Source organism: Chinchilla lanigera, unplaced genomic scaffold (genome assembly GCF_000276665.1).
Source record: "Chinchilla lanigera isolate Chin_1 unplaced genomic scaffold, ChiLan1.0 scaffold00150, whole genome shotgun sequence".
Lineage (NCBI taxonomy): Eukaryota > Metazoa > Chordata > Mammalia > Rodentia > Chinchillidae > Chinchilla > Chinchilla lanigera.
The window spans coordinates 229,158-255,829 of record NW_004955551.1 but is presented as its reverse complement, the minus strand read 5'-3'; the positions used below and the strand labels follow the sequence as shown (position 1 = coordinate 255,829).

At 53.9% G+C, this 26,672-nt stretch overlaps 1 protein-coding gene across 2 annotated transcripts in view; it reads right to left on the bottom strand.

Moving 5' to 3' along the window:
• Positions 1 to 711: 711 nt before the first annotated feature.
• Positions 712 to 26,672, bottom strand: part of Grk5 (G protein-coupled receptor kinase 5) — a 211,201-nt gene continuing 185,240 nt past the window's right edge. For both annotated transcript variants that reach the window (XM_005412155.2, XM_005412154.1), the window contains 12 exons: positions 26,517 to 26,617; positions 24,260 to 24,352; positions 21,600 to 21,663; positions 20,651 to 20,791; positions 17,591 to 17,781; positions 15,382 to 15,419; positions 13,771 to 13,860; positions 12,135 to 12,343; positions 8,521 to 8,658; positions 4,403 to 4,540; positions 3,783 to 3,914; positions 712 to 1,394 (listed from right to left, as the gene is read on the bottom strand). In XM_005412155.2, coding sequence (XP_005412212.1) covers positions 1,296 to 1,394; positions 3,783 to 3,914; positions 4,403 to 4,540; positions 8,521 to 8,658; positions 12,135 to 12,343; positions 13,771 to 13,860; positions 15,382 to 15,419; positions 17,591 to 17,781; positions 20,651 to 20,791; positions 21,600 to 21,663; positions 24,260 to 24,352; positions 26,517 to 26,617 — 1,434 coding nt within the window. In that variant the 3' untranslated portion in view covers positions 712 to 1,295. The remainder of the gene's footprint in view (positions 1,395 to 3,782; positions 3,915 to 4,402; positions 4,541 to 8,520; positions 8,659 to 12,134; positions 12,344 to 13,770; positions 13,861 to 15,381; positions 15,420 to 17,590; positions 17,782 to 20,650; positions 20,792 to 21,599; positions 21,664 to 24,259; positions 24,353 to 26,516; positions 26,618 to 26,672) is intronic.

The window sequence follows — 26,672 nt, the reverse complement described above, 5'->3', positions numbered from 1 at the left end:
TGTAATGCCCAATTAGAACTGGCCTCCTGCGGGAGGGACAGTGAGTTTGTCTTGAGCTTCCTTGGTGGCTTGGTCTCTTCTGGGATATTCCATATGAGGGAGACAGAACCTCACCCATGCCACATGGGCAAGAAAATCTGTGGGTCCCATGAAGGTGTCAGAACCTGATGAACCTTTCGGGGATGGGCCAAGCCCCAGGCAAACCTCTCTCCTCCCTGCAGACACAAGGCAGTCACTCAGGATGCCTAGAACCCTTGCTTCTTCCTGTTGCTTCCATGGTCCTGAGTATTTGGGAGATTTGGGGTTCCGTGAGTAATCCTCGTCATCACTTCCTTTAAAAACAATACATAAGAGAAATTCACAAACACCACATAAACCTCTTGAAAATGGCTGGTTTTAGCAGCCAGGACCTGCTGGGACAGAAAGAAGCTCAGAGTGCATGGGGTGGTGGTGGTGGTGGGGTGACCCATTTTGTGTACTGGCTGCCTTCCTGCAGGAAAGGGAGCCCAAGGGTGAGAGAGCACGGGCAGGTGCCCCACAGGAGAGGGGTGCAGGCCAGCAGCCCCACGGCCCCCGGAGGATATCCGGGCAGAGGCACGGTGGGGAGTGCATTCTCAGTGTTTCATTCAGATCTCTACAAGCCAAGAGCAGGGTGATATCAAAGTGAGGGAAAGGTGAGAGAGATGGATGGAGGTAAATACAACCAATGCCTTAAAGGTGAAAGGTGAAAGATTTTCTACATTTAATAAAAACATTTTCTCATTTGAGGCTTGGAAGTCTGGAGTCACATTTTCTTTTTTTTTTTTTTTTTTTTTTTTTTTTTGGTAAATCCCTTCCCCCTAGAATGTCTTAAAACACATGGCTTAACAGTGGCTGCACAGAAAATATACACCCTCAAAGTCTGACTTTCATTTAAATACAAATATACAAAATGTAAACTGAGACAATAGAGAAATTTACAAAACTTTTCTTTAAAAATAATAAAGACAAAATTCAGTTCTAGTTAGGACGCTATTAAAATACGTGCAAGTTGTTGAATCTCACTGGGTTTCTATTGCAACGTCAACGAGGGCAAATCCAATCCACCCCGGCATGGGGCTGCCTTGGAAAACAGACCTGAGTGGAAATTTCTTTGAGAAAGCTCGAGGCTTGTAGAGGGGGTGGGTGGTCTCCTTTCCCAGCTCCTGGGCTCTGCTGGCCCTCCAGCCGAGCGGAAGCCCCTTTGGCCACAAGTTCTGCTTCCCAATAGAAGGTCTGGGCTGGTTTCGCTGTGGACGTCAAGGCCAGAGCTGAAACTAGCTGCTTCCAGTGGAGTTCGAGCTGATGTGGTTTGAATTTATGTGGTGGTTGTGACTGGTCTTGGAATTGGGCGCACTCTTGGAATTGTTCTGATGCTGGGGTGGGGGTAGAGGAGGGGTGGGAGGGAGAGGACAAGGAGAGGGAGGGAGAGAGAACACAAAAGTCACTCCGCAGTAAAGTCAAACCCTGGGCTGACATACCCATGCAGACTCTGGAAGTGGGGCAGCGGGGCAGGGCTGCTCCAACACACTTCTCTGCTTTTGTTGCTTGTGCATTCTCCCCTGCAGACTTGGGTCTAGAGGCTACCACTTAGGGCACGGAGAGTTATATGGTGCCTGGGAAGAGCCATGGTATTAAAAGAACCCGCAATCACGTATAGGTTAAAACCTGCAGGCCTTACTGTTTGGATCTGAATCCTAAATCTGCCCCTCCCAAGCTGAGCAACCTTGTGTACCTCACTTAATCTCCTGGTTTCCTGGCCTCTAAGGTGTAATAAGGGCAGCTTCTTCGCACAGTTGTTGGGACACAAAATGAGGCTGGATAGGCGAGGGGTCTGGACTTGCACCTGGCCCTTACGTGATTGGCTGCTTGTTATTAGCCTGGAGCTGCTATGGCATCCTGTGGGCACTGGGTCCTCAGATTGCAGGGAGGAGAGGGAGAGGGGCCAGGGCATTTGCTTCATGGGTGCAAGAGCTGGGCCCGTTGCAAGGTACCAGCTTCCACCTTGCCAAGTGTCCTTCAAGCCCCTGGGCAGTGGTGTTTCTAGCCTGACTTTTCATGCGGTAGAGGCTTGACAGAGAGAATAGAAAGGTTTCACAAGTTGCCACCCAACCAAGGTTCCTGGGGCTGGATCTGAACCTGGGTCCATGAGACTCCATAACAAGTTCTCTTCCTGAACTGAGGGAGGTCCTGGGATTTGGGACACATGGGCAAAGGAGACATTTCTCTCTGGAAGTTCAGTGTGACGGAAGCATTTAAAAGTACTGAGAATGAACCTGGAGCTTCACAATGAGTTTCAGATCTTTTTTTCCCAATTTTATTTTAATATGGGTTGGATTGGGGGATCTTGCTAATTTGCCCAAGCTGGTCTCAAACTTGCAATCCTCCTGTCTCAGGCTCCTGAGTAGCTGGGATCACAGGTGTGCACCACAACACCCAGCAAAAGTTATATCTGTATATCACATAAACATAAGTACAGTATAGAATAGGGTGTGAAATTTGCATGAAGGTTTTAGATTAAAAACAAACTCAGGGACCTCAGCCTGTACTTTCTCTTTATATGCCTGGTATTTGCTCTTGGTCCTGTTATCCCAGACCCTTCCTGTGGGCTCACCAGATGTGTGACCTTGCACAAGACCTTTAACCTTCTCCGCTTCAGTTTTCTTGTCTGTGAAATGGGGAAATAGAAGCACATGCTGGAGCTAGCTTACAATTCACTAGGATGCCCAAGGGCAGCAGTGTCTCCCACATCCTCACATTCAGCCTGGCCCATAGGAAGCTTGCTGGTGGAAGGAATGAGTTGTTTGATGAAGCCCAGGGTTGGTGGATATTAAATTGGAGAAGCCTTCGGAAAGTTTCCAGACCCGGGCCTGGTCCGCAGGGAGGCTCCTTAAAGCTTTGTCCCTGCTATGAAAGGGGGAGGAGCTGGGATTTCTGCTGGGAGGCCTCCTGCTCCCTGGGGAGGGAGATAGCGAGGAGCTGGACATACGTGTGAGGGCTCCCCATCTCCAGTGTGAGGACCTAGCTTCCTGAAGAGCAGGCCAAGGGGGGCACTACTGTGGGCACCTTCATACTTGTGGGCTCAAGACCCCACAGTCGCTCCCAGGCCTGCTACACCCTCCCCAGGGCATCCTTTTCATTTGATCCCTCCAAACCCTCCTTCCAGGGCTAGGCTTTGGGAGAGGAATGTCTTCCCAAGGGACAGGCTCCTCTGGATGCCAGCTGGAAGGTGCCCGTCAGACTATGAGGGCCTGCAGGGGTCACTCCCCATCACCAGTTCTTCCTGGTTCTTATTAAGTTTAATCTTCATCCCGAGTCTTTATGAGGGCCATATAGGCCACTCGTTCTCCACCAGAGGAGTGTTCTCCAAGGGACACGTGGCAATGTCTGGAGATGTTTGGGGCCATCACAGCTAGGGGAAGGAGGGGCCACTGTAGCTGGGCGGCAGACAGCACATCCTTCAGCACACAGTGCAGCCTCCCGTGGTGCAGAGCCAGTCCCTTGTGACAACAGGGTCGAGGGGAGAGACCCTGACCTCAGGCAGACTTTGGGATGGCCTTGCCCCTTCTGCCCGGGGGGCTCATCAGCCATGGGGATGAGGTGGGGGTGTTGGGCTCTGACCAGCTGACTGTCCCTTTCGGGCTGCTCTGCCCCAGCGTCTGGGCCACACAGGCAGGAAGAATTCTGTAGCTCTGGTCTTGCTGCTGCATTTGGACCTGCGCCGGGGGTCGGGTGCTGAGGCCGGGCCCACCCAGGACTCTCACCTGACGCCGGAAGAGTCTTTGGAGCAGCCCTTTCTTCGGTGGTTCGGGAGGCTGACTTCGGTTCAGGTCCGATGAGAGGGTACCATCAGGTCCAAACACGTTCAGCTCTTTAAAGCATTCTGTTTCTATCATCTGCAGAGGCCAAGCACAGACACTGCCATCACCCGGGGTCAGGAGCCTGCCAGGGCCTCCTCCAAGCCTCCGGAGCCTCCCGTGACTCCTCTGGGGCGGGGACAGCCCCTGCCCACCTATATGCAAATGCAACCGAGAACAGAACCCTCTGGAGGGCGCACTCATCGTCCTGCACAAAACCCCAAGGTTTCATGGCCCCAGATCGGTACTCACTTCCCTAACTCAATTCTGCTTGCGCCTTCAACAGGTGCTGTTTTTTATTTTCTTCCTAGCCAGACCTATCAGGGGAGGCTGCTGGTCTCCTCCTCACCCCCTTTCAGATGCGTGGTACCTCCTGACCACCCCACACCGTGCCCTTGCCCAGGCCCAAGGGCGCCTCTACGCCTGGCCCAGCAGACGGACTTCTGTCCCCATAGCACCCTCTCTCCGTCAGCTGAGCCGTGGACCACCCTCCTCTCAGAACGAAGCTGGGGGCTCTCTCTGCCCACCTCATTCTGCCATGGGATGGACACGGAGCCTGTGGAGAACTTGGAGTAGAAGTCGTCATCCGTGTGGTCCAAGTTGACGCCTTTCACGGTGGAGAACTGCTCGATGTCCAGGACATCCTTACAATACACGGCTCGCGGCTGAGGGAGACAGAGGGCTGGGTCACTTGTGGGCCCTGCCTGTGGCTCCAGTGTTCCCAACACGGCCTTGGGTTTTGATGGGGGGCAGAGGGGGCATCTTCCCCAGGCCCCTCCGCCCCCTGAACCCAGACCTGAGCTGTCCTCTCAGATCCATTGAGGGATCCCAGCTGGCGTGAAGTGAGAGCTGGGGCCTCCAATCACCCCGTCCAGGGCTCCCTGTGCCACCGCTCTTGCACATAGGTCATCCTGTGGTCCAGACGGAGAGATCACTTCTATCTCTAAACTCACGCTCCTCAGCCCCTGGCACCCCACACTCCTGTCAGATACTCCTGGTTACCCAGAAGCATTAGAAGGTGGCGGCGTCATCTTGTCAGAGGAGGGGCTGCCCTGGCCATTGACTGAGGTCTCAGGTCGATTCCTCCAAAGAGAGTACAAATGCTGGGGACCCACAGCCAGAACAAGGGCCCATGGGAGACTGTACCCCAGGTTTCATGGGGGTGCCTGCTACAGCCCTGGCAGGAAAACCTCCTGCTCCCTTCTCACACAGGGGACTGTTGGTCTCTTCAGCCAGACAGACCTGGGCTGGAGTCCCAGCCATGAGCTTAAGATTTTGGGAAAGTGCTATGGTGATAGGGTGAGATCAGTTGTGACACAAGAAACATTCCTCAACCTCCCGGCACGCTCCAGGCCTGGGGCCAGGCTGCAGGGCACCCGTGGTGAACTGAACACTGGGTTATTTCCATCAAGGGATTCCCAGCCTGAAGGGGAGGAGGGGTGGCAACAGACCCCCCAACATAAAAATGAGGATGCGAGTCATGAGAAATAAGGGGGCCCAGAAAGGGAAGACAGGGTAGCGGGGGCTTCTTCTCGGAGCTGGCCACAGCCCCGGTGCTGAGGGAAGAGCCTTCTGGGCCGTGGAGTTGGCTTGCACAAGGCGACATTGCTGGTAATCAGCACAGCCAGCCCACACTCATGCCTTCAAGGCCTCATTCTTTACCCTGGGGGAGACTTCCCTGGGGGCTTGGGTACCTGGGGGTGTGGAGATGACTCCAGGTTGGGTGCAGAGGGCACCCCAGAGCTAGTGGTATGTTTCCGGAGGGCAGCGGCTGCCTCCCTCTCAGTGTCTTCATGCTCTGGCCCAGAAGCCAACACAGACATCGGTTAATTTGAAGGCTGTGAATCCAGCACACAGACTCATCGGATTGCAGTCACCCAGGAGGGGTGAGCTCCACACTGCTCTCAGCTCTTCTCACTTAAGGGAACCTCCAGGAGGCTTGAGGTCAAGCAGACCCCAGCGGAGCAAACTGCAGGCTCAAGTGTGCATAGGCACCGGAGGGAGCGGGGTCCAACCACGCAGCTATAACTCGCCTCCTCTGTTCCCTACGGCTCCATGTGCAAACTCTGTGGAACATGACATCAAGACCAGCTGTGTGGTCTGCAGGCCCAGCACAAAGTGCAAATACAGCGTCCCCTGCTCAGAACTTGGGGCACAGAGCCAAGTGGGGGGCCAGGGTGATGGTACATGCCAAGCCCAGAAAACTGGCCTGGGGAGGCATGCTGATTTTTTTTAAAGGGTTTTTTTAAAAAATCTGTACTGGCACAGAAATGTACCTAACATGCCAAAACCTACCCTCTTGTGGCTGTTATTTCCTTGGAGATGTTTCCTTTTGGAATACATCTGCTTTGGTTTTGAAGAGTCAAGTGAAGTGAAAAAGATGACGTCGGTTATAGCACCTGTGGGTTATGAATGTGGCCACAGCCCCAAAGAGGTGGGCGAAGAACCGTGCAAGGCTGGCTGGGAGGGCAGGGGTTGGGGGAGCAGGTGGTAGGGGGCAAGCGGGGCTGAGGGGCAAAGCCCCCGGCTCACAGGGACCCACACTCTGCAAGCTCCACTCACCGCCCCCTCTGCCAGGGCATCTGAGCACCTCAGCTGTCCAGAACTGGACCCACAGGTGGTAGCTCAGAAGTGGGGAGAGAGGCAGCTGACCGGCTGGGTGGTACCCAGGGTGACCAACCACCCCATCTGCCTGGGACACAGCACTAAAGGCAGGACAGTCCCAGGCAGACCTGGACGGCTGGCTGTGCTGATTACCATCAATGTCGCCTTGTGCAAGCCAACTCCACGGCCCAGAAGGCTCTTCCCTCAGCACTGGGGCTGTGGCCAGCTCCGTGAAGAAGCCCCCGCTACCCTGTCTTCCTTTTCTGGGCCCCCTTATTTCTCATGACTCGCATCCTCATTTTTATGTTGGGGGGTCTGTTGCCACCCCTCCTCCCCTTCAGGCTGGGAATCCCTTGATGGAAATAACCCAGTGTTCAGTTCACCACGGGTGCCCTGCAGCCTGGCCCCAGGCCTGGAGCATGCCGGGAGGTTGAGGAATGTTTCTTGTGTCACAACTGATCTCACCCTATCACCATAGCAACAGATGGCCCAGAGGTCAGCGCATGGATCTGAACCTTTGTCACCACCCTAGCCTGGGTGCCCACCTCACCTGCAATCCAGGACATGAACCCACTGACACAATTTCCATGTCCTCGCAGTCACTTAGGTGGTTTCCCTCAAACTCCGGACTGGGGCCTTTCCTACAACACAGTGCTTCTTAAAACCACCCAGGGAGGTCTGAAGAATCCTGATGCCTGGCTCAGGACCTGACACAATGGGGCCTGGGCCCAAGATTACTTTTTTTCATGTTCCCCAGGTGACTAAATGGGTAACTGGGGTTTAGAACAAACGCTGAAAGTGAATGCTCTCTGCATTACCTGCCGAAAATTCCTCTTAGGTTAAGTTTGTAGCATTCAGGGACTCTTACTCTTTATATTACCAGTGGCCGCTTAGTCCCCTGAAAGCACTCCCTGGTCATCCCAGTAAGATACCACAGCTGCAGAGATGGGGTCAGGGGCCTTACTGTTACGGATGCCATTCAGCACCCAGCAGGGCTCTGGCTTCCAAACCTGTGCTGCCCTCCTGCTGCCAAGATGACCAGGGAGTTTTACTCAGAGGAGCCCCAAGGACTGCCCCCATCTTCCTCCCCCCATAGCAGCGCTATGCTGAGGAATGGTTGACAACTGGTCTGGGGGCGCGGTCGGGGTCGGGGTCGGGGTCGGGGTCGGGGTCGGGGTCGGGGTCAGGGTCGGGGTTGGGAAGCTCTGCTTTGTATTTGTTGCCGATTGCTGTGGTATTCGTATTCCCGCCCTGAGCTACTGCAGGTAGCAGCCTGGAGTTACTGTCCACGGAACTGGGAAGAGATGGGCAGAGCAGTCCCCGGTGCACAACAGTGTTCCCATGGCCTCCGCAATCCCTGGCTTAGTTTCCCAGTCACCTAGGTGTCAACTGCTCAGCCCGCAGGGGCCTGTGGAGGAGCAGAGACTGACACAGGACTTCCTGGCTTCTAACTTCTTGATCTGACATAGCACAGGCCCGGGAATGGCAGCCTGACAGATCTGGCTCCCTCAGCCTCTGATCAAGCTGAGCTGGGCTTTACAGACCTCAAGGGGGATCTTCTAGGACAAACCTACCTTAGCTCCCTGTAATTTGAACTCGCCATGCCTGGCCAGAACCTAGTGTACACAGTAGGTGCTCAATGCATGTTGAACTGAACTGGATGCGGTGGTCTTTTTCAAAGAATTCTCCCTTCAGTTTTTGTTCCACCCTTAAATACCTCTGGCAGATTAGGGGAGTGGGTGACACTGGCCTCACTGGACAGGTGAGGACACTGAAGCTTAGGAGGGATTTGTCCAGACCCCAGAGTCTCTGAGCAACAGTGTGGGGCTCCCTGGCCCACACCCAGGGCATTGGCACGGGTGGCCTCTGGGAAGGGGTGGTGGGCACTCTGGTTCCCATGAGGACACTGGCATGCCCCACACTCTGTCATTGCCAACTTGGAGGCACGGGATGAGGCACAGGCCGGGGCACAGGCCCACTGGGGAGAGTGGCTGAGGGGAGGTGGTCTTAGAGATGCTGGGGGCTGGGGGAGGCTACTCACATCCGGAATGAAGGGAGGGTCCAGCATTCCGGCCTCCAAGCGCTTGAAGTTCATGTTCCGGAAGAAGGGGTGCCTCTTGACCTCGGCTGCGCCCTCCTCCTGACAGCCCAGCCTCTGCTTTGCGTCTTTGGTGAGCAGCTGTGACAAGACAGCCCAGTGAGCATGCCCCTGGGCCCTTCCTCCTGCCCGAGGCCAGAGGGCAGAGGAGTGTCAGGGCATCCTCCCTTGTTGGCCCCCACCCGTTTCCTGTGCCTCTGGGTATCCCTGTTTCAGCCTCCTCTGCCTCCAGCGAAGGCTGGTCTGGAGCCCCTCCACACACATGGCAGCGGGACAAGCACCAGATCATGTCTTTGCAAGGACTAAGTCCTGTGTTTAGTCACTGACAATGTCCACCTGAGGTGTCAACCTGGTGCCCACCCCGTGACTTCTTTTCCCTAGTGTAAGGAATTGAGCTCCGATCGCCCTGTTCCAAGAAACCCCAAAGAGGCAGGGCTCCCTGTGCAGAACCTGGACCCACTGCCACAGCCCCTGAAGCCTGTGCTGCTCAGACAGGCGGCGGAAATGAGGGCAGTAAAGGTGAGGGTTGGGCTGGGACACGCGGGAATGTCAGCCAGGGCCCAGCGTTTCTGCTTTCTTCAAAAGATGCCAGAAAATATGGTTTCTCTGTGAAATTTCATTTTTATTTTATGTATTTATTTATTTATTTTTATTTTTATTCATTTATTTATTTGTCGTTTTGAGACAGGGTCTCCCTATGCAGTTCTGGCTGGCCTTGAGCTCACTTTGTAGCCCAGGCTGGTCTTGAGCTCACAACAATCCTCCTGCCTCAGCCTCCAGTGTGCTGGGATTACAGGCATGCGCCACCACGCCCGGCGAAATTTCATTTTTAAATCTTAGCAATTCACCTCTTTCTAAAACATTCCATACAGGCTTAGCGTGGCACCCACCTGCAGGGCCAGTTGGCCACTGTGATATCCGGTGTATATCACAGGGAGAGCAGGCGTGAGCTGGGGTGGGTGGGCAGGCACGGAGGACTTTTGGCTGGGGAGGACTTCAGAGGGCTAGAAGGACGGGTGAGACCTGGATGCTGGGGGGCCACAGGGAGGATAGCATAGGTCCAGTTGGGGGATACAACAGGGGCCTACGAAGGTGGAGGCCGAGGTCTGAGCCAAGGGCTTACATCCAGGGAAAGGGCAGCAAGATGTGTGACGTTCTGCACCTCTTGGAGCCAGGGCTGCCTATGTCTTATGTCTGCCAAGATAGGATATACCTGAGACGGCTTCCTTGCTGTTTATAGAGCAGCCTTCTTAGGCTTGCGAGGTCGGAGCTGCCAGAGTTCAGGGAAGCCTTATAGGCCCAGGGCCTCCGTGGTTTCCCTATAAGACAAGTCCTATGGTATCCGGAGCTGTGCCTACTGGAGGGGACTGGGCAGCACTGGCTACTAAGAAACTACTGTTAAGGGTGAGGAGGAGGCCCAAGACTAGAGTATGAAGACACCAGGAACTTCCTACCATCTTGTTTAATGAAGCTCTGTATCGTTGGTAGTATTTTTTAAATTAATTGTTATTGTCTTTAATTGTTTGATCCGTCTTCCATTCGTACATCTGGCAATCTGAGTACCTTCGTTGAAGATAACAATATGTGAAATATAACAATCCTTGTTAACTCCTATCATCTTGTTTTAAAGTCCTGTATCATTTTTATTATTTTTGTGTTGTTTTGGTTTTTGTCTTCACTATTGTTATTTTGTTATTGTTTTTTCTTTTTGAAATAAAAAAATTTTTTAAAAATAAATAAATAGATAGAGACACCAGGCTTATGTGTAAGAGGAGATGGTGGTTCTTCCTTGGGAGAGAGATAGGAGCCTGTGCTTTGACACTTCGCAGGCATCGCCATGTTTATAGGACCAGCAGGCTTGGCCGCTGCCTTTCCCCCAGTGGCCGCAAGGAGGCAGCAGAGGGACAGCAACATACCAGGTTGTAGCAGGAGATCCCAGCCCAAAACTTGGCGCTAAAACAGATTTGTGAGGGTGGGGGTAGTTCTCTCTGCCTGCTTATACTCTCAGCATGTCCCGTGTCTCAAGACCTTCTCAGAATTCCTGACGCTGAGCTGGGACAGTCAGCAGTGCTCTGACCACGCCTGACGCCCTCTTCCACAGCACTGTCCAGTCTGGCCACGCCCGGTAGACATGGCACCACGGCATAACCAAGTATTGCCAGCCGCCATACTTCCCGTTCCCTGCGCGGTGCTTCCCTGTTCCTTCAATCTCCCCACCCCAACTTTGGCTGCAGCAGCTATTTGGGTCTCTTGGAGACCTTGCGCCTGCTGCTCACTAGGCTCCCAAGTTTGTGAGCTGCACTTTACCAGGGCTCCTCCCTCTGTCTCTCATGCATGTGAATGACAGACCTGTGGTTCCCAATCCTCCTTCCCACAGCTCTGCCATGTGAGAGGGAAGTGGTGCAGAGAGGATGGGTGGCTGCGGGAGAGGGGCTCGCAGTGCTGGGGAGCTGAACCCCTCAGTTCGGGGCTGCTAGCAATGGGCCTGGGGTTTCTGGAAGCGGAACCACAGCTGCTTTCATCAGTCCCCAGCCGCTCTCCCCTCAAGCCCAGGCTAAGCTGATTTTGTGCACCAAACTTGCCCCAAGGCCACTGTGGATTGAGAAAGGTGGGAAGCAGAGGGAGCCCTGTGTGGTTCTGCCCGGTCATCTGCTGTTCTGGGCGCAGCGCGGCTCCAGGAGGGGAGTCTGTGGGCTGGCAGGTGGGCAGAGCTGGACACTCAGGCCTTTCTTGCTCTCACAGAGTGGGCATGAGAGGGCAGATGCCTGCAGCTGGGCTTGGGGGCCCTAGGGCCAGGCAGGAGCAGGAAGTGGCCATTTCCCCGCAAAGCCAAAGGAAGGGCGGAGGGCCAGCCCTGGAGTGCGGCCCACCTGGGTAAGGGGAGGGGCAGTGGTCCAGGTGGACCCTACCCCCAGCTCCACACTGCCGATGGCTCCTGTCACTCCTTCCTCCCTCTGGCTGCCACTCCCTGTCCACTCAGCCTGTCTGCACAGTAGTCCTGTGTGTGTCCCACCCACAGGTGGGGCAAATCTCACTATCCCTAGATGCCATCCATGGAAACTTAGCTGGTGCCACCAGCACTCTGCCTAGTGCATGGAAAACTCTGCCCAAAGACTGAAAATATCACTAACCCTCCTGCAGCCCTTAGTCTCAAGCCGGTGCCCCGAGGTCCAGAGCTAGAGAGAGGAGGAGGCTTACGGTCAGGGGACCTCAAGGTCCCCTTGTATCTCCTGCACCAGCTCGGGCCATCATTCTTGACCCTGTGTTGACTTCCTCACCTGGACATGAGGGTGTCAGTCCCTATGGCCCCCCTTCCCTTGCATCATGCGGCACCCTGCCCCCAGCTCCAGGATTCTCCTGAGGCTTCTGCCCATCACCCCAGCCCCCAGCACGGAGCACCAGCAACTCTGCTTGCCGGGCTGCACCACCCATATCCAAGTGTGTCCTGACCCTGTCCCTTCAGGCTGTTTGGTGTCCTGAGGACAGGCGGGGGGCTGGCAGGGGAGCCGGCACTGGACAGCAGCCCGAGGGCGGCGTCCGGCTCACCCGGAGCTCACCATCCTGCAGATGGACTTGGCCTCCTCGGAGAACTTGTGCGAGTACACCTCCTCAGTCTCCAAGACGCGGCGGTCCACCTCCTCCCGCTTCACCTTCTCCTTGCGGCCCCGGAACGGCGACTGGCCCTCGATCATCTCATAGATGAGGCAGCCTAGGCCCCAGTAGTCGGGGCTCAGGCCATATCGCTGGTTGTTCAGGACCTCCGGAGCTGGGGGCGAGGAGACGGGGAGGCAGGTGAGGGCCGGCTCACTGCAGGACAAGGCCTGGGCACATGGGCCAGCACTGCCTGCTCCTCACCCCACTGAGGCCTTGGGTGTCCTGTACCCGAGTGATGGGCTTACACAGCTGGGACCTGTCCACACCAACTGCCACAAGTGCCACCTCCACCAGGGTGTCTGATCTTACGGTGCTTCCCTGTGCCCCAAAGGGCTCTGACGGTGGCTTCAGAACTTTGACCGCAGTGGGAGGACATGTCCTGCCTCTTTGATGTCTCCCTGACTAGAGCACGTGCTGCCCTTTTCACTGCCCTGTCTCCACGACAGGCACCATGCGGGGCACGTGGCAGGTGCTGTAGAGATCTTTTTCTCAGCAAATAAGGGTGTGTCCACTCAGAGTAAAGATGACCGTAAATGTATCTGGAATTCAGACCACCTCTCACTATGTCTTCCCTACTGCTCCAATAAAGTGAATTACAGATTCACCACAGAAGTATAAAAGACAGCTCCATGTCATCGGTGGCCAGAGGCAGTTCCACCGCAGTCACGCTGACATGGGCCGTGCAGACGATGGCTATCATTCTGTGTGCAGGAGACTGGGGCAATCGTTCAGGCAGATGTACAAGCAGGCACCAAGAGTAGCGTGCCTATCGTCCACATGCATGTGTCTGTATCTAACAGCAGTGACATGGGTGGACACACGCACACACAGACCCCAAAGGTTGCCACAGTCTGAAAAGAGCCGTTCAGCACCAGAGACAAAGTACTGAAACCCACAGATCTGCTGCAGGTGCAAGCCTGGGCAGAAGACAAGAAGGTGCCTGCTCCCGGGGTTCCAGGGCCCTCTGTCCCCCAGGGTGAGTCGGGTATGCATGTGAGGCATGCAGGACGAAGCCCAGGGGCTGCCGCCCTTTGGAAGCAGGGGTTCTCAGGTCCCCAGATTTAGCTCCAGGTCCTCTCCCTGAAGCACCCACGATGTTGGTTTTGGAACAGGCTGAAGGGAGGCAGGGCTGGTGCCTACTTAGAACCATGCTTGTCCTGCATTGTGGAGGTCTTCCCAATGGTCTGCTCCTCTCAGAGGTGCCCCAGAAGGGCTATCTACTATCTACCTGCCACCAACCCTGACTCCTACTTCCATAAGGCCTTTCCCAGGGGAGCTCTGTGCCAGGCTCTGGCCACCAACCCCTGCCCCCCAGGGACTTGGCTTCAAGATATCGCAGGGGTTGGCTCAGGGCTGTAGAGAACTCAGTTTGGTTAGGACACATCCTGGGTCCCTGTCACCACCCTCTGTCTAAGCCCTCCCACTAAGCAACAGTGGGGGCAACCACATCTCCACCTCTGCCCAGGGTGCCAGAGAATGAGGGCGCCCAGGGGGGATCTGGGGAAGCTAACAATGTGGTGAGCATAAGGCCATACTCACCCATGTAGCCAACGGTGCCCACCCGGCCACGGATCAGGTCTCCCTCGGGGATCTTCACGGCCAGGCCCAGGTCCGAGATCCTGATGTGGCCTGTGGAGGACAGAGGGGTCAGCAGGCCCCTGGGACAGTCCTGTAGACACTTGGCCTATACTGTCCTGGGCCACAGACTGGTAAGGCATGCGAGCTCTCAGCATTTCCATCAGTCTAACGAAGATGTGACCCTGCCTTCTCAGGGTGACCGTAAGACCCTGGGAGAGTTCAGGTGTGACTGATATGGTTAATGACACTTTTTAGGGATAAAATATAAAGATGCAGAAGGATGCCTGGATTTGGCTGGGCACTGGCCAAACCTACCCATAAAATGCCCTCATGGGCTTCCTGGAAGGCTGAGGTCGCAGAGTGTAAAACATCCTGGCCTGAATCTGGGATTGCTTCATGGGAAAACTATGAGATTCTCCTGACATTTTGCAACAATTTGCTTAAGGGAAAAAATTATAAAGCAATTTGGAAAGCAGCTCCCTGCCCTGCTGTATTGGTCTTTAGGGGTGGTTTGTTTTTTGTTCCTTCCCTTTGGAGAAACTAGAAGGGCAAATGTCGGGCCCGGCCGGAAGGGGCGGGGACATGGAGGACATCAGAGTGCAGGGTATGGAGTCCAGGTCTGGCTCCCAAGGCCTGGGAGCACCTTGCTGAGAGCGCCACCTCTTCCTCTCGTGGGGTCATGGCTACCTTGTACCCCAAGGAAAAAGCATGGCCCCTCCCACTGGCTGTCGATGCCAGGCCCCCTGCACCCTGGATCCCTGCAAGTCCCAATCCAGAGGCCCTGGCCAGGCCAGAGCTTGGTTTTTTGTTTTTTTGTCTTTCTATTTTTTTTTTTTTTTGGCACTGGGAACTGAACTCAGGACCTTGTGCTTGCCAGGCAGGCACTGCACCACTGAGCTATATCCCCAGCCTGTCAGGGTTTCACTATGTAGTTCAGGTTGGCCTCAAACTCACTTTGTAGCCCAGGCTGGCCTCGAACTCACAGTGGTCTTCCTGCCTCAGCCTCCCAAGTGCTGGGATTACAGGTGTGTGCCACCATGCCCGGCCTGGAGCTTCATGATATTTCCGGGTGACCTTGGCAGGCTGGCTCCTCAGAGCCTCAGTCTTGTTATCTGTAAAATGAGCTCTGGATGCCATCCTGCCCCCTCCTTAGAGATGGGACAGTCTAGTGCGGCAGAAGATGGGAAAACTGTTTCAGCTAAGTTGTGAAGGCGTCACCCTTGCTACCCATGCTCACACCCAAGGAAACAGCGGTGACACACAAATAACACCGCTGACACACAGCGAGTGGTGCCCACAGAACGCCAGCCCCTCAGCCGGCACGCTGTCTCTGTCACTCTGTTTTTTCTCTTGGCCTGGTCACGACGCTTCCTCCTCATCACACAGGAGCTTTATTCACGCCGGTGCTTCCCTGGGGCTCAGGGCTGAGCACGGTGTGGGAGCCTCTGCCCCTCCGGCCCCTCCCCTCTGTGGCCCTCAGCCCAGTCCCCGGAGGCTCTTCCTCTGGGTGGCCCCGACAGTCACCTCCACCACCACATCAGAAAAGGCTCTCCGAGCCACTCCCTGACTCACCATAATCATCCAACAGGATGTTTTCGGGTTTCAGGTCTCTGAAAGGGAAAGACAACAAGCGTCTGAGTGTGGCGGTTCTGGGCAGCCAGGACACAGGAGCATCTGGGTTCACTGCCTTGAGCCATGGGGCCCGGCGTCCCACGGGGGGTCTCCCTTCCCCCTGGGGCCAGGCCATCTGGTCTCTCTGGTCAAGACCATCTTAAGCTTATTTCTTTCCTTCCAGTAATTTAAATCAAATGCTGCCATCTGCCATGGACATCTCCCCGACACAGGAATATGACTGGGAAGGTTAGGAGAGGCCTGCCTGGTGCCTGTCCAGACACGGATGGCTCCAGGGCTGAGGAGACGGGCAGTAGGTCCTGGGGATGAAAGGAGGGAAATGACTGAGCTCGAGGTACCAGGTGGCCCCAGAGGGTAGAGGGTGGGCCCCGGAAATAGACCCAGGTGGGACAGGTTCCCAGGAGGCTGGCTTGTCCCCCAAATCCATCCCAGCCTTAGGGAAGAAAGCCACAGGGCACAGCTGTGAGTGCGGCTGCTTCACCCTGTTCCCAGCCCATCTTCTCTTTGATAACAGGATCTTGCTCATAATAAGAGGAATATCGCCTTCCCAGGACAGCGAGTTGGCAGCGGAAGGGCCTGGCTTTCCTGGTAAAAGATCTTCTCTGTGGGTAAAGAAATAGCCCAAAGTGGGGTGTGTGCACCTCAGCCACCCTGTAGGCAAACAGACCCGGGGTCCAGTTCTCTTTGTTTATTTAACTGATGTCCGCTGTCCTCACGGCTGGGTGCTTAATGTACCCAAGTCCACTGGGCAGCCTCACAAAGTGATACTGGTGTTTGTATATTTATTATGAAATATTTTGTTGCTATTAGTTCATCACCTTTGGCTGTGTTGAAGGAAAGGTGGGAGAGGGTAGGAGAGAGGATGGACATGATCAAAGCTTGATACACATATGGAAATGTCAGTGAAATTTGTATAATTAATATGCATTAGTAATTACAATTGACACATTTCAAATAGAGGCAAAAACCATCATGTCAATAAGCAGCTCACTGGGTTGGGATGCCGGTTCACTACGGGGCACAGGCCAGAACCCAACCCCTGCAAGTGGTCAGGGCCAGGGAGGACGCACTGGTTGCTGGCCTCCCTAGAGGAAAGGCAGCTGGGGCTCGGAAAGATTTCTCTTTCTTTCAAGTAAACGACAATCAAGGAAGGATTTTATTTTTCAACCCTTAGGGAAAATGTTCTGACTCTCTTTTCACTTGAATGAAAATAAGACAAAAACCGCAGGCAGGGAGATGATGTGGGGGGAGGACACGTCAGGAAGAGCATTCTTTCTTGTTTACAAAACCTTCTTGGGTTCTCAAGAAAATCTCAACCCAGAGCTCCACACAAAGGTCCTCCGGGCTGTGTGGGTGCCCAGGGGTCTCGCTGAGTCCCATCTGAGGGTATGGATTTCTTGACGTCATCCTCACCTTTCTGGAGCTTCCCACGTACGGTTTAGATGGATCATGGGGGAAATCAATGTGCTACAGTAAATAGACTCCACTGGACCCCTTGAAAACTGCGATGCAACTGTTCAATTTCAAAATATCAATATTTGCCTCCATTCCAACCTATGATGGATGATTTCAATGTCCACTTAAAGTACGGTTGGCACAAAGATTTTTACAATCCTTTGTGAAGGGCTGCAATGATCGCATGAAGTCCACGGCTCACTGTGAGGAGGATCTGGACACATGGCCTTAGAGCCCAGCTGTGTGGCACAGAGGTCAGTGAGGACACAGGTAAAGCTGCAGCAGGCTGAAGACAGCTTGGGGCAGGACACGCGCCACTCTGAAGCCTGCTTGTGGACAGTGACCCTCCCTAGGGCTTCCTGGAGCTGATTCCAGATGGCGGCCACTGGGGACCACTGAACTCCACAGTTGTGTTGGCGAGGACAGGGGGTTGTGGCCCATCCTCAGATAGAAAAGTCAGTCTGGGGAACACTGTTTCACACACTTGGCTTCCCGAAGTAGTAGAGACCAGAGAACATGGCCAGAGGATGGTCCTGCTCGCCTGCTCAGTTCCAGGAAGCCCTGGGCCTCCAGAAGAATCCATCCGACCCTACGCCTTCCTCTTGTGCACCCAGGTCCTCAGAGTGGGATGACTTCCCACTAGAGAGCTGCAGGGCTCCACCCCACCCATCCAGACGCGACAGAGCTTGCTCACCTGTAGACAGTGTTCTCGCGATGCAGGTCCTCCAAGCCACAGAGGATCTCCGCAGCGTAAAACAAGGCTCGCTCCTCCTCGAAGCCTGGGTTCCCCATGTTGTAGATGTGGAACTTCAGGTCGCCCCCGTTCATGATGGTCAGGACCAGGCACAGCGCATCCTTGGTCTCATAGGCGTAGGCCAGGTTGACCTGGGAGCACAAGAGCAGCGCCATGGAGAGAGGTCACAACGACTGCCACCCACTTCTACGTCCCTCCCCAGGACCCTTGAAGCTGAGGCTGGGTGGTGGAGGGAAGAACACAACAGCCTTACACCGTCACCCTGCATCTAGACAGCCTCTCGGTGGTGCTGCCCGTTGTCTCTCTGGGCTGATAAAGGACCCACATGCAGCTCCTTTCAACAAGGGGTTCAAAGTGAACAGAAGCGGGAGGGGCAGGCGATACCCTGACTTTCCCACAGCCCTACTAGAAGATATCTGTGCCTGCACACTGAAAGCTCATGCATCCATCGCTGGTTAGACCTGGATGCTGTCTTGTCGGGTGGTCAGAAAAGCAAGCCTTGGCTGCCCTCTGGGCCATGTGGCCTCATTATGACAGGGGTGACAGGCCAGTGGGGCCTCAGGGAGTACAACATAGTCTGACCAAAACCTTCGCTTGCAGGTAGGACACGTCCCGTCCACCTGTCAAGGTGAGTCTGGTCCCAAGGTGCTGTGCACTGAGGCTGTGGGATGGCAGGAGAGGTAGGCGGTGCTGGGATTGAAGCAAATTACACCAGTGGAGTTCCTTCTTCTTTCCACTGAGTGAGCCTGCCTAAATGAAGTCTACCCATCACAAGCCAGGCTGGGCCGTGACACTTGAGTGTAAACATCGGAACAATAACAGTTACCTCGGAGGGAAGGAGACGAAATGCATCGTGAGGGTGAGCAAGCGCAGGGGGGCTGTGCCGCCAACTGCACCACCTGCGGTAGCTGCCCCTGTTCCCCCCACATCTGCCCAGGTGATCCTGAAGATGGGCTCCTGAAGCGGTGCTGTGGTTTGCACGAGTGCCCCGAAGGCTCATGTATGAAAGGCTTGGTTCCAACATGGTGCTGTTGGGAGATGCTGGGGCCTTCAGGAGGAGGGGTCTAGTAGGAAACCCATGGGTCATTGTGACACGCCCAATCCTTTCCTGTCTCTCTCTCCTGCTTCCTGCATTACAACATAAGTAGTTTTGCTTTGCCACATGTTCCCACCAGGTTGTATCACTTCTGGAGACACCCAAAGCAATGGGGCCATCTGATCTTGGAGCAGCATCTCCAGAACTTCTCTCTTAATAAGCTAAGTGCTTCAGGTGTTTTGTTATAATGATGGAAAGCTGACTAATACAAAGCACACTGAAGGAACTCCCTGCTGGGGCCATGCATAGCACAAGATCAGGGAATATCCAGCCACCAAAGCCAATGGAGATGTAGTGGCTCAAGTGTGTCAGACACACGACCCTTTTCCCTGAGCACTGCCCCTTATAGATGAGGGCTCCACAGCTAGCATTGAGAGCAACCAGAGGTACAAGAGGCTGAGGTAAAAATTGACTGTTGCTTGCCTCGCCCACTTCCTCCTGCCACAGAGCACGGCACTGTCAACCCCTTCCTCCTGTACAAAGGCTGGCGTTGGGGACAGCCTGGGATGAGACCAAGAGACCCAAACTTCTGCCTCCTCAGCCACCCTCCCCTGGTGAATGACCGAAGCACTAGGTTGGTGGTGGCATTTCTCTTCCCACAAAAAGTCGGTGGGAGTTTAACTGGGGCAAGCTTGATGGACAGCCAGCTATCAAATGAAAGATACACAAATCTTTGCTACAGCAGTTCCTCTGCCAGGAATATATGCTATGGATACACTGGCATAAGTACACCAAAGGAGTGTTCAGAGATGGACAGCTCACCACTGTTTGTAGTAGACAGCACACTGCAGTGGTTTGCAAACAGAACCATCTCCATCTGGGGGGACTGGTTATGCAGATTACTGCTTCAGCCCAGTGATGTGTAGCTTTCAAAATAAGGTGCCACAGCCAAGTGCAGTGGCACAAGCCTATAATCTCAGCACTCTTGGAGGCTGAGGCAGGAGGATTATGAGTTTGAGCACAGCCTGGTTACTTCAGCAACTTAGCGAGACCCTGTCTCAACATAAAAAATAAAGGTATGGGGATGTAGCTCAGTGCAAAGGCTCTAGATTCAAGCCCCAGTGTTGAAAAATACTGGACAGAGAAAAAGATCTATAGTTTAAGGGAAAAAATATTGCAGCATAAGTTGTATAGGATGATCCTGCTGGCTAAAAATAATGAAGCCTATACATGAATAAAACATGTCTGGGATGATTACTCAAAGAGGGAGGCATTTATTTTTATTGTGTACTCTCTCTGCTGTTTGAATTTTTTACATTGTGCATATATTAGCTTTTATAATGACATGTGGCAGAGACATTTAAAGCTGACCAAACATCCATGCCCGTCTCCACATTTCCCAGCCTCCCCTGCAGCTAGCTTGTCCCTTGAGGTGACAACAGACTGGGTAGAAGGGTGAAATGTCAGTCCCTCTGAGGCAATGAAAAGTCCCTGTGGAGATGTCCCAGCCCTCCCCGCAGACTCCAGAAGGAGTAGCTGTGAGACAAAGTGGTTGGTCCAATCTGCCTACACTTGCTGTGATTGACAGAGAAATTTTTGTTGCCTGTGGCTATTTATAGTCTAATTTGTTACTGCAGCAGAGCCTAGCCTAGCCTGACTAACACAGTGCCTCCCTAGGAAACTCTACCATGGTGATCTCCACTGTGATGAAACTAGCCCAGAGGGTCTATGCAACCAAAACTTCTTGGCTGGGTTCAGGGTGGACTTGTTTGCTCACTGAGGAGTTTACAAGGTGATCGCAGCGGTGCCAGTCACAGCCAGCTCTGGTGACAAGACAACCAGCCATGAGAGGCTTCCAGGTGCCTTGTGGCGGAAGGAAGGTCTGGCTGCCTTTCTGGATCCTCTTCCTGACATCGGGGGTGGGTGTCAGAAGTGTGGGACTGAGGCCAGTCCAAGACACTCACCACAAACTGGCTGTTGACCTTCTCAAGAATCTGCTTCTCATTGAGCGCCATGGACTCCCCTTTTCTCTTTTTGATCCTCTTCTTCTCCAAGCGCTTGCAGGCATACATTTTACCTGTGGCCCGAACCTGGCAGGCACAGACCTGAGGTACAAGAAGGTCACCCAGGTCACAGGGGCACTGTGACCAAGCCTCCAAGGCCAGGATGCCACAGGCCCACAGGACTCCAGGACATTGTTGCGCCTGGCCCTGGCCTTGTGAGCACTTGAAGGATCAGGATCAGCCCTTCATACGAGTGTCTGGCAGAGGCTTCAAGCACTGTCCCCCTCTCAGGAGGGACAACAGACTTTTCTCCTGCAAGCTGCTGGCAGAAGTCTGATTTTACTCAGTGACAGGAGGCCTTCAAGAATCCCGACTATAATTTAGAGCAATGGCAACAGGGCATTTGGGCTGTTGTTATAGTTCTACCCATACTGTCTGTGTGACCTTAGCTGGGCCACGTAACTGTTCTGAGCCTCAGCTTTTCTCATCTTTGAAATGGGAGCAACAAGGCTTGGCCTCACACACGGGGTCAGATAATGTACAATGAAATCTCTGTTCCAGTGTGACAGCACATGGCAATTGCGACATCTCTGCCTTTACTTCTCTTCCTGGGATATGACCCAGAGATGCGCCCATCTCTCCCCAGAGCAGCCCTGCCTGCGGCTGGTTGGAGGCTGACTCCAAATCTACCTGCCCTGTGGCTCCTGTCAACATGCCGATTCCCTCCCAGGTATATCACAGTGCCGCAGGGCCTGGGATCATCACCTCCCACCGCACCCACCCCCACCTCCACTGCTGCCAGATGGCTCGGGGAAGCCCTGCTTAGGAGACCCTGCCGGCAAATCTAGGAGGGACAGGAAGGGCACACGGAGCCCAGAGCTGTCAGTAGCTAGCACTGCAGTTCACTTACCTCCCCGAAGCCCCCTTTCCCCAGCACTCGGTACTGCCTGAAAGTGTTTTTAGTCACCGGTTGCCTGGAAAGAAGCAAGAACCTGACATTGGTCTCCTTGAGTTACAGTTCAGGATCCACAAGAAACGGTCCCGGGACTGTGGAGGCCCAATCCCAGGACTTCTGATGATCCCAGGGATTCCCAGGAGTCCTCGCTGCAGGCTGGATCTTCAAGGGCTTACTCTGGCCTGGTGTTCAGACCCCAGGCTCCTGGCTCTGGCGGCCAGAGTCCGAACAGTCCTGGCTTGGTCAGCGGGGTCAGGCAGGGACTTGCAAAATGAGCCTGGAGTGCTCAGCTGTACCACGTGGGGAGTCCCTCTCCCCAAAAACAGGGAGAGGGCGAGGGGTCACAGAGGAGATCTCTAAGGATGGGGGGAGACCACAGCCCTCCCCACACCTGCACAACGGCAGACCACACTTCCTGTGCTATAGCACCTGTAGCTCCTAGGGACAAAATCTGCTAGCTTTGGCTCTGCCCCGGGTAGTCTTTTTGATCATCAGCCCCCCAACCATCCCCCCACGGGAACCTTTAATTATATTTCCCTCATCAATCCAGGATGCTGGACTGATCTTGAATGTCCCTGGCCGTAGTCATGAAGTAATCATCACAATGTGTCTCCTGACAGCCCATTTTAATTAGCCAAAAACACTTATCACATCTAATCAGACAGTTCAGACTTCCAGGAGCGAGCAAGTAGGCCATCTATTTGAACCCGAAACTGCATGAGGAGAGAGCTTATTTTTCATCCCTGGCCTGTTTGGCTACAGGCAATCAGTTTAGAATGTGAAAGCTGGCTCTTGGATCTCCAGGACTATTTGTGAGCAACGCTCTTCCCAGGAGTCCTGACCAGGGGCTGAACGGAGACTGACTTGGGCCTAAGAACTAGGTCAGTTCCAGAAAGCCCAGTGTGCCTCAAACTGCCCGGCAGCTCTTGAACCAATGTATCTTGCACAGAATCCTTCTTGCTGCCGGGGCCGGAAGATGGTTTGGATTTCACTGGTAGCCACATCTTCGGCACCGTGGCTACTCTTAGGACAACCCTGCAAAACCAGAGCACTCTGGGGCCTCCATATCTCCAATTTACATGCAGCGAGTCACTGTTTTCCAGGGATGTGGGGCCCAGTCCCCATCGGCAACGCTGCCCCCCTGCAGCCCCTTCCCTTTCCTCCTTCTCCACAGAGCACACAGGCGGCCTGAGAGCAAATCTGCCCTGCACTGGCACCCGCCATGCGGCCCCGGGAGCCTTTCCTACAGCTGCCCTCGAAACCACATGAAGGCGGCCGGGGCCTAACAGTTTACGATACATGGAGAACAAACAGTCGGTCGACATTACCACAGAACTCGTCGGCTAGGGGGAAATGAGTGTAATACAATTTCCCAGGAATTTCTTGGTTAACCTTGGAAGGGAAAAAAATCCCTTTAATATTTCAACAGTACAGCACTAACAGGCCACGATCTTGTTTGGAAAAAAAAAATGGGAGGAAGGCGGGGTGCTGTCAGTCATTTGGGGCATTGCTAGGCCAGGATCCTGCTCTGTTGGCTCCAAAAACTGAATACCTTCCAAAGGATGAGCTCTTAACTTCTCTGTAGTCCATGCACAGATTAGAAACAGGCATTTCATGCACTTGGTACGGACAAGTAAAATGAGAGGCAGCAGGCCTGCGGCCTTTTAATCAACTGTAGGGGATCCAAGCTGCAATGGTGTTGGGCCACATGCAGGTGGTGGGGCAGGATGGCTCCTTGCCCTCTAACCACGGAGTGACGTGAAGGCTTTGAGTCCCAGAGCTCCTTTGGAAGGGACCAAGTTGACAGGGGATGCCCCCACCTTTGTCTATCAGGTAGCACAGCACAGGTGTCACCCTGTTCTGCAAATCCTGCAACAACGTGGGTGGACTGAGCCCTGTGCTGAGGCTTCTGGGCCAGGGCACGCCTCAGCTGCATACTGGCTTGGCTGGGTGACAAGACAATGTCTCCTCTACCTCACCAGTCACAGGGGGGCGGCCACGCAACAAGGGCAATTTGAAAATAACGAGGCAGCAAATAGAAATAGAAAGCCTGCAGCTCACTCCCCAGGAGGAAGTCAGTGCTGCTGAAGCTGGGAAGAAGCAGGTGCTCAGCTAGGCCTGCAAACTGAGGGTGGCTAGTATAAAGGGTAACGTAACAGTTTATAATCCGGTGCCTTTTGACTCCGAAATTCGTCTGCTAGGAACGTCTGCACGTACTTGCGAAAGTACATAAAGATTTATGTACAAAGCTATTCACTATTTAGAGAAAGCTGTGCAAGAAATTGAGAGCAGTCTCAATGCCCATCAATGGGGCACTGCGCTAAACAAAGGAGTACAACTATTTCAAAGGGCTCTAATTTGCTAGCAGAGAAAGAATCCTCAAAGGCAGTGAACCAAAGAAGCAAGAGTGTATGAAGCCTGCAAGAAGCCTGAATTTATGCATACTTCAAAACACATAGAGTAGTTCTAGAACTTATTAACAGAAATAAGGATAATTCTGCTTTAATCATGGATGCCTGGGAAGTAACTGCTTTCTTATACTAAGTCTCAGATGAAAACCTGCACCCTCACCTCACCCATTTGGATGCTGTCATGTGGGGGTGTGGACCACTCACCTCTCCAACCACTTCCACTGGAGAAAGCGGTCAAAATACATGCTGTCCAGGTATTCGTGGAACGGATCGCCCCTCAGGTAGTCGTGGACAGACCTAGCTCAGATGGACAGAAGGATCAGCATGTTACAACCCCAACCTCAAGCCTTTGGGAATGTAAACAAACAAGGTCTTGCAATGATGTGGCACCTCTGGCCAGAGGCCTTGCCTCGCTGCTGAAGGTTGATTGAAACTGAGTGATCCTGTGCTATTTATTGGGTGCCTGATTACGCTGGGCATTGCTCTGGGCACCGGGATACAGCAGGGAACATGGGGTGGACACTGTGATGGGGAGATGCAAACAGGACACCATAAGTATTACATGATCCCAGAGACGTGCTGTCATGAATTAGGGTTTGTTGAGGTCTCTCTGAGGAAGGGACCCATGAGCCGAGCTGATAACAGATGGAGACTTACTGAAGTATGGGGGGGGGCAGCGACAGGGACTCAGAAGAAGTAGGCATGGGGAGCAGGGACGCAGCTCCTGAGGGAATTGGATTCGGTCTGGATCAGCAAAACCACTATGAGTGTTTCATGTGTGCAGCAGAATTTGCTGGTCACTTGCTGGGGGAGAGGTCCCAGGCCAGAGTCTTAGATACTGGGGACTCCTCTGTTCTTAGGCCATCAGAGAAGGGCCTGGCAAATTTCAAACTGGGCTCTGGGCAGGGACGGGCTGCTCTCCTTTACAAAATGGCCATTACCCCAGGCACTTGGGACCTGGGGAAGGGAAGGGAAGGGAAGGGACCATGGCAGGATGGGCCCCACCCGAGGTTGTGTCCTACCAAGTCTGAAAGTAGGCTAGTGTGGGAGGCCAGGATGGCCTTGCCTCAGGGTCAGAGTCAGGGCGTCCCTGGCTACTGCTGCTCATCTCTCCACAGCACTTAATGCAGGGCTGGACAAAGGCAGTCTTCCCCAAACACGAGCTCTCACTGCAGCCCTCCCAGCTCCTCCCTAGTTCATGCAGTTGCTGGCTTTGTTGTGTAAGCTCCATGAAGGCCAGTACTGTGTTCCTGCTCGCTTTGGTATCCCTCAGACCTAGCACAGTGCTGAGTACACAGCAGGCGTTCAATGTCTGCCATCCTGAATGAACTGCGCAAAAGCTCTCAGACTCACCCACTTGTGGGAGGTGACCCAGCTCCGGATGGTCCCTGGGGTGTGTGTGTTGATGTACCTGCATGTCCCAGCCCAAGGGCAGGGGTGTGTGGCAGGGCAGGGCAGGGCAGGGCAGGGCAGGGCAGGGCAGGGCAGGGCAGGGCAGGGCAGGGTTAGTCGGTACCAACGTGGCTCACCCTCCCCAAGGGTAGCCCTGGGGCCTGCTGACAAGATGTGGTGCTGCTGTGCAGGCAGCCTGTGCACCCTCCAGCATCAGCACCACCGGTTGCGATGGGTGACAGTGGTGGGGGGTCTGGGAGCCCAGAAAGGAGTTCAAGGCCATCCAGGTAGGAACAAGTTTTTGCACATTCCTCTACCTCAGTAGCCTGGAGAGCCACCTGCCCTCAACCCCCTTTGAAGCAGGTGTTTTCTTTGGATGTGGCACCGCATTTTCTTTCACTGTGGGAGAATTCAGGGGCCCCCTCAGCTGTGGAGGAAGTTTCTGCTCCCGGTGGACACTGAGGCTGCAGATAGTGCCGAACCTTATATGCTACGTTTTTCCTCTACATAGAAACCTATGATAAAGTTTACTTGTAAATTAGGCCCAGTAAGACATTAACAACAACTAATGAGCCAGGCATAGTGGCACACGCCTGTAATCCCAGCACTCGGGAGGCTGAAGCAGGAGGATCGAGGCCAGCCTGGGCTACAAAGTGAGCTCAAGGCCAGCCGGAACTGCATAGTGAGACCCTGTCTCAAAAAGACAAAAAAAACAAAGAAAAACAAAAACAAAAACAAAACCCCCAAAACAATAACTAATGATAAAATAGAACGGTTATAACAATATACGGTAATAATTTAAAACTCATGGATTGCTTATTCCGGAATTTTCCATTTAATATTTTCAAACCACATTTGACCGTGTGTGACTAAAACTGTGGGAAGCAAACCCATGGATATGGGGAGACTACTATATACAAATTACTGGGTGGCTTGGCCAGAGCCCCCGGGCACCGAAGGCCTGCCCTGGAGCCCGCACTGCTGGCGAGGGATAGGAGCAGCCCCTCCCCTGGCGGCCCACTGTCCTCAGCCCAGGTTGGCCAAGAACTCCAGCTGGTGAAGAACTTACTGCGCACAGGCAGAAAACAGCTCTTTACAGGGTCTCTGCAGGAGCTTGGCCTCTGTCTGGGACACCAGGTCTCGGCTGACTTCAGCAATGAAAACTGGGGACTGGAAGGAAGAAAGGGAAGAAGTTAGGAACAGATGGTTGGAGGGCCCATGCGTG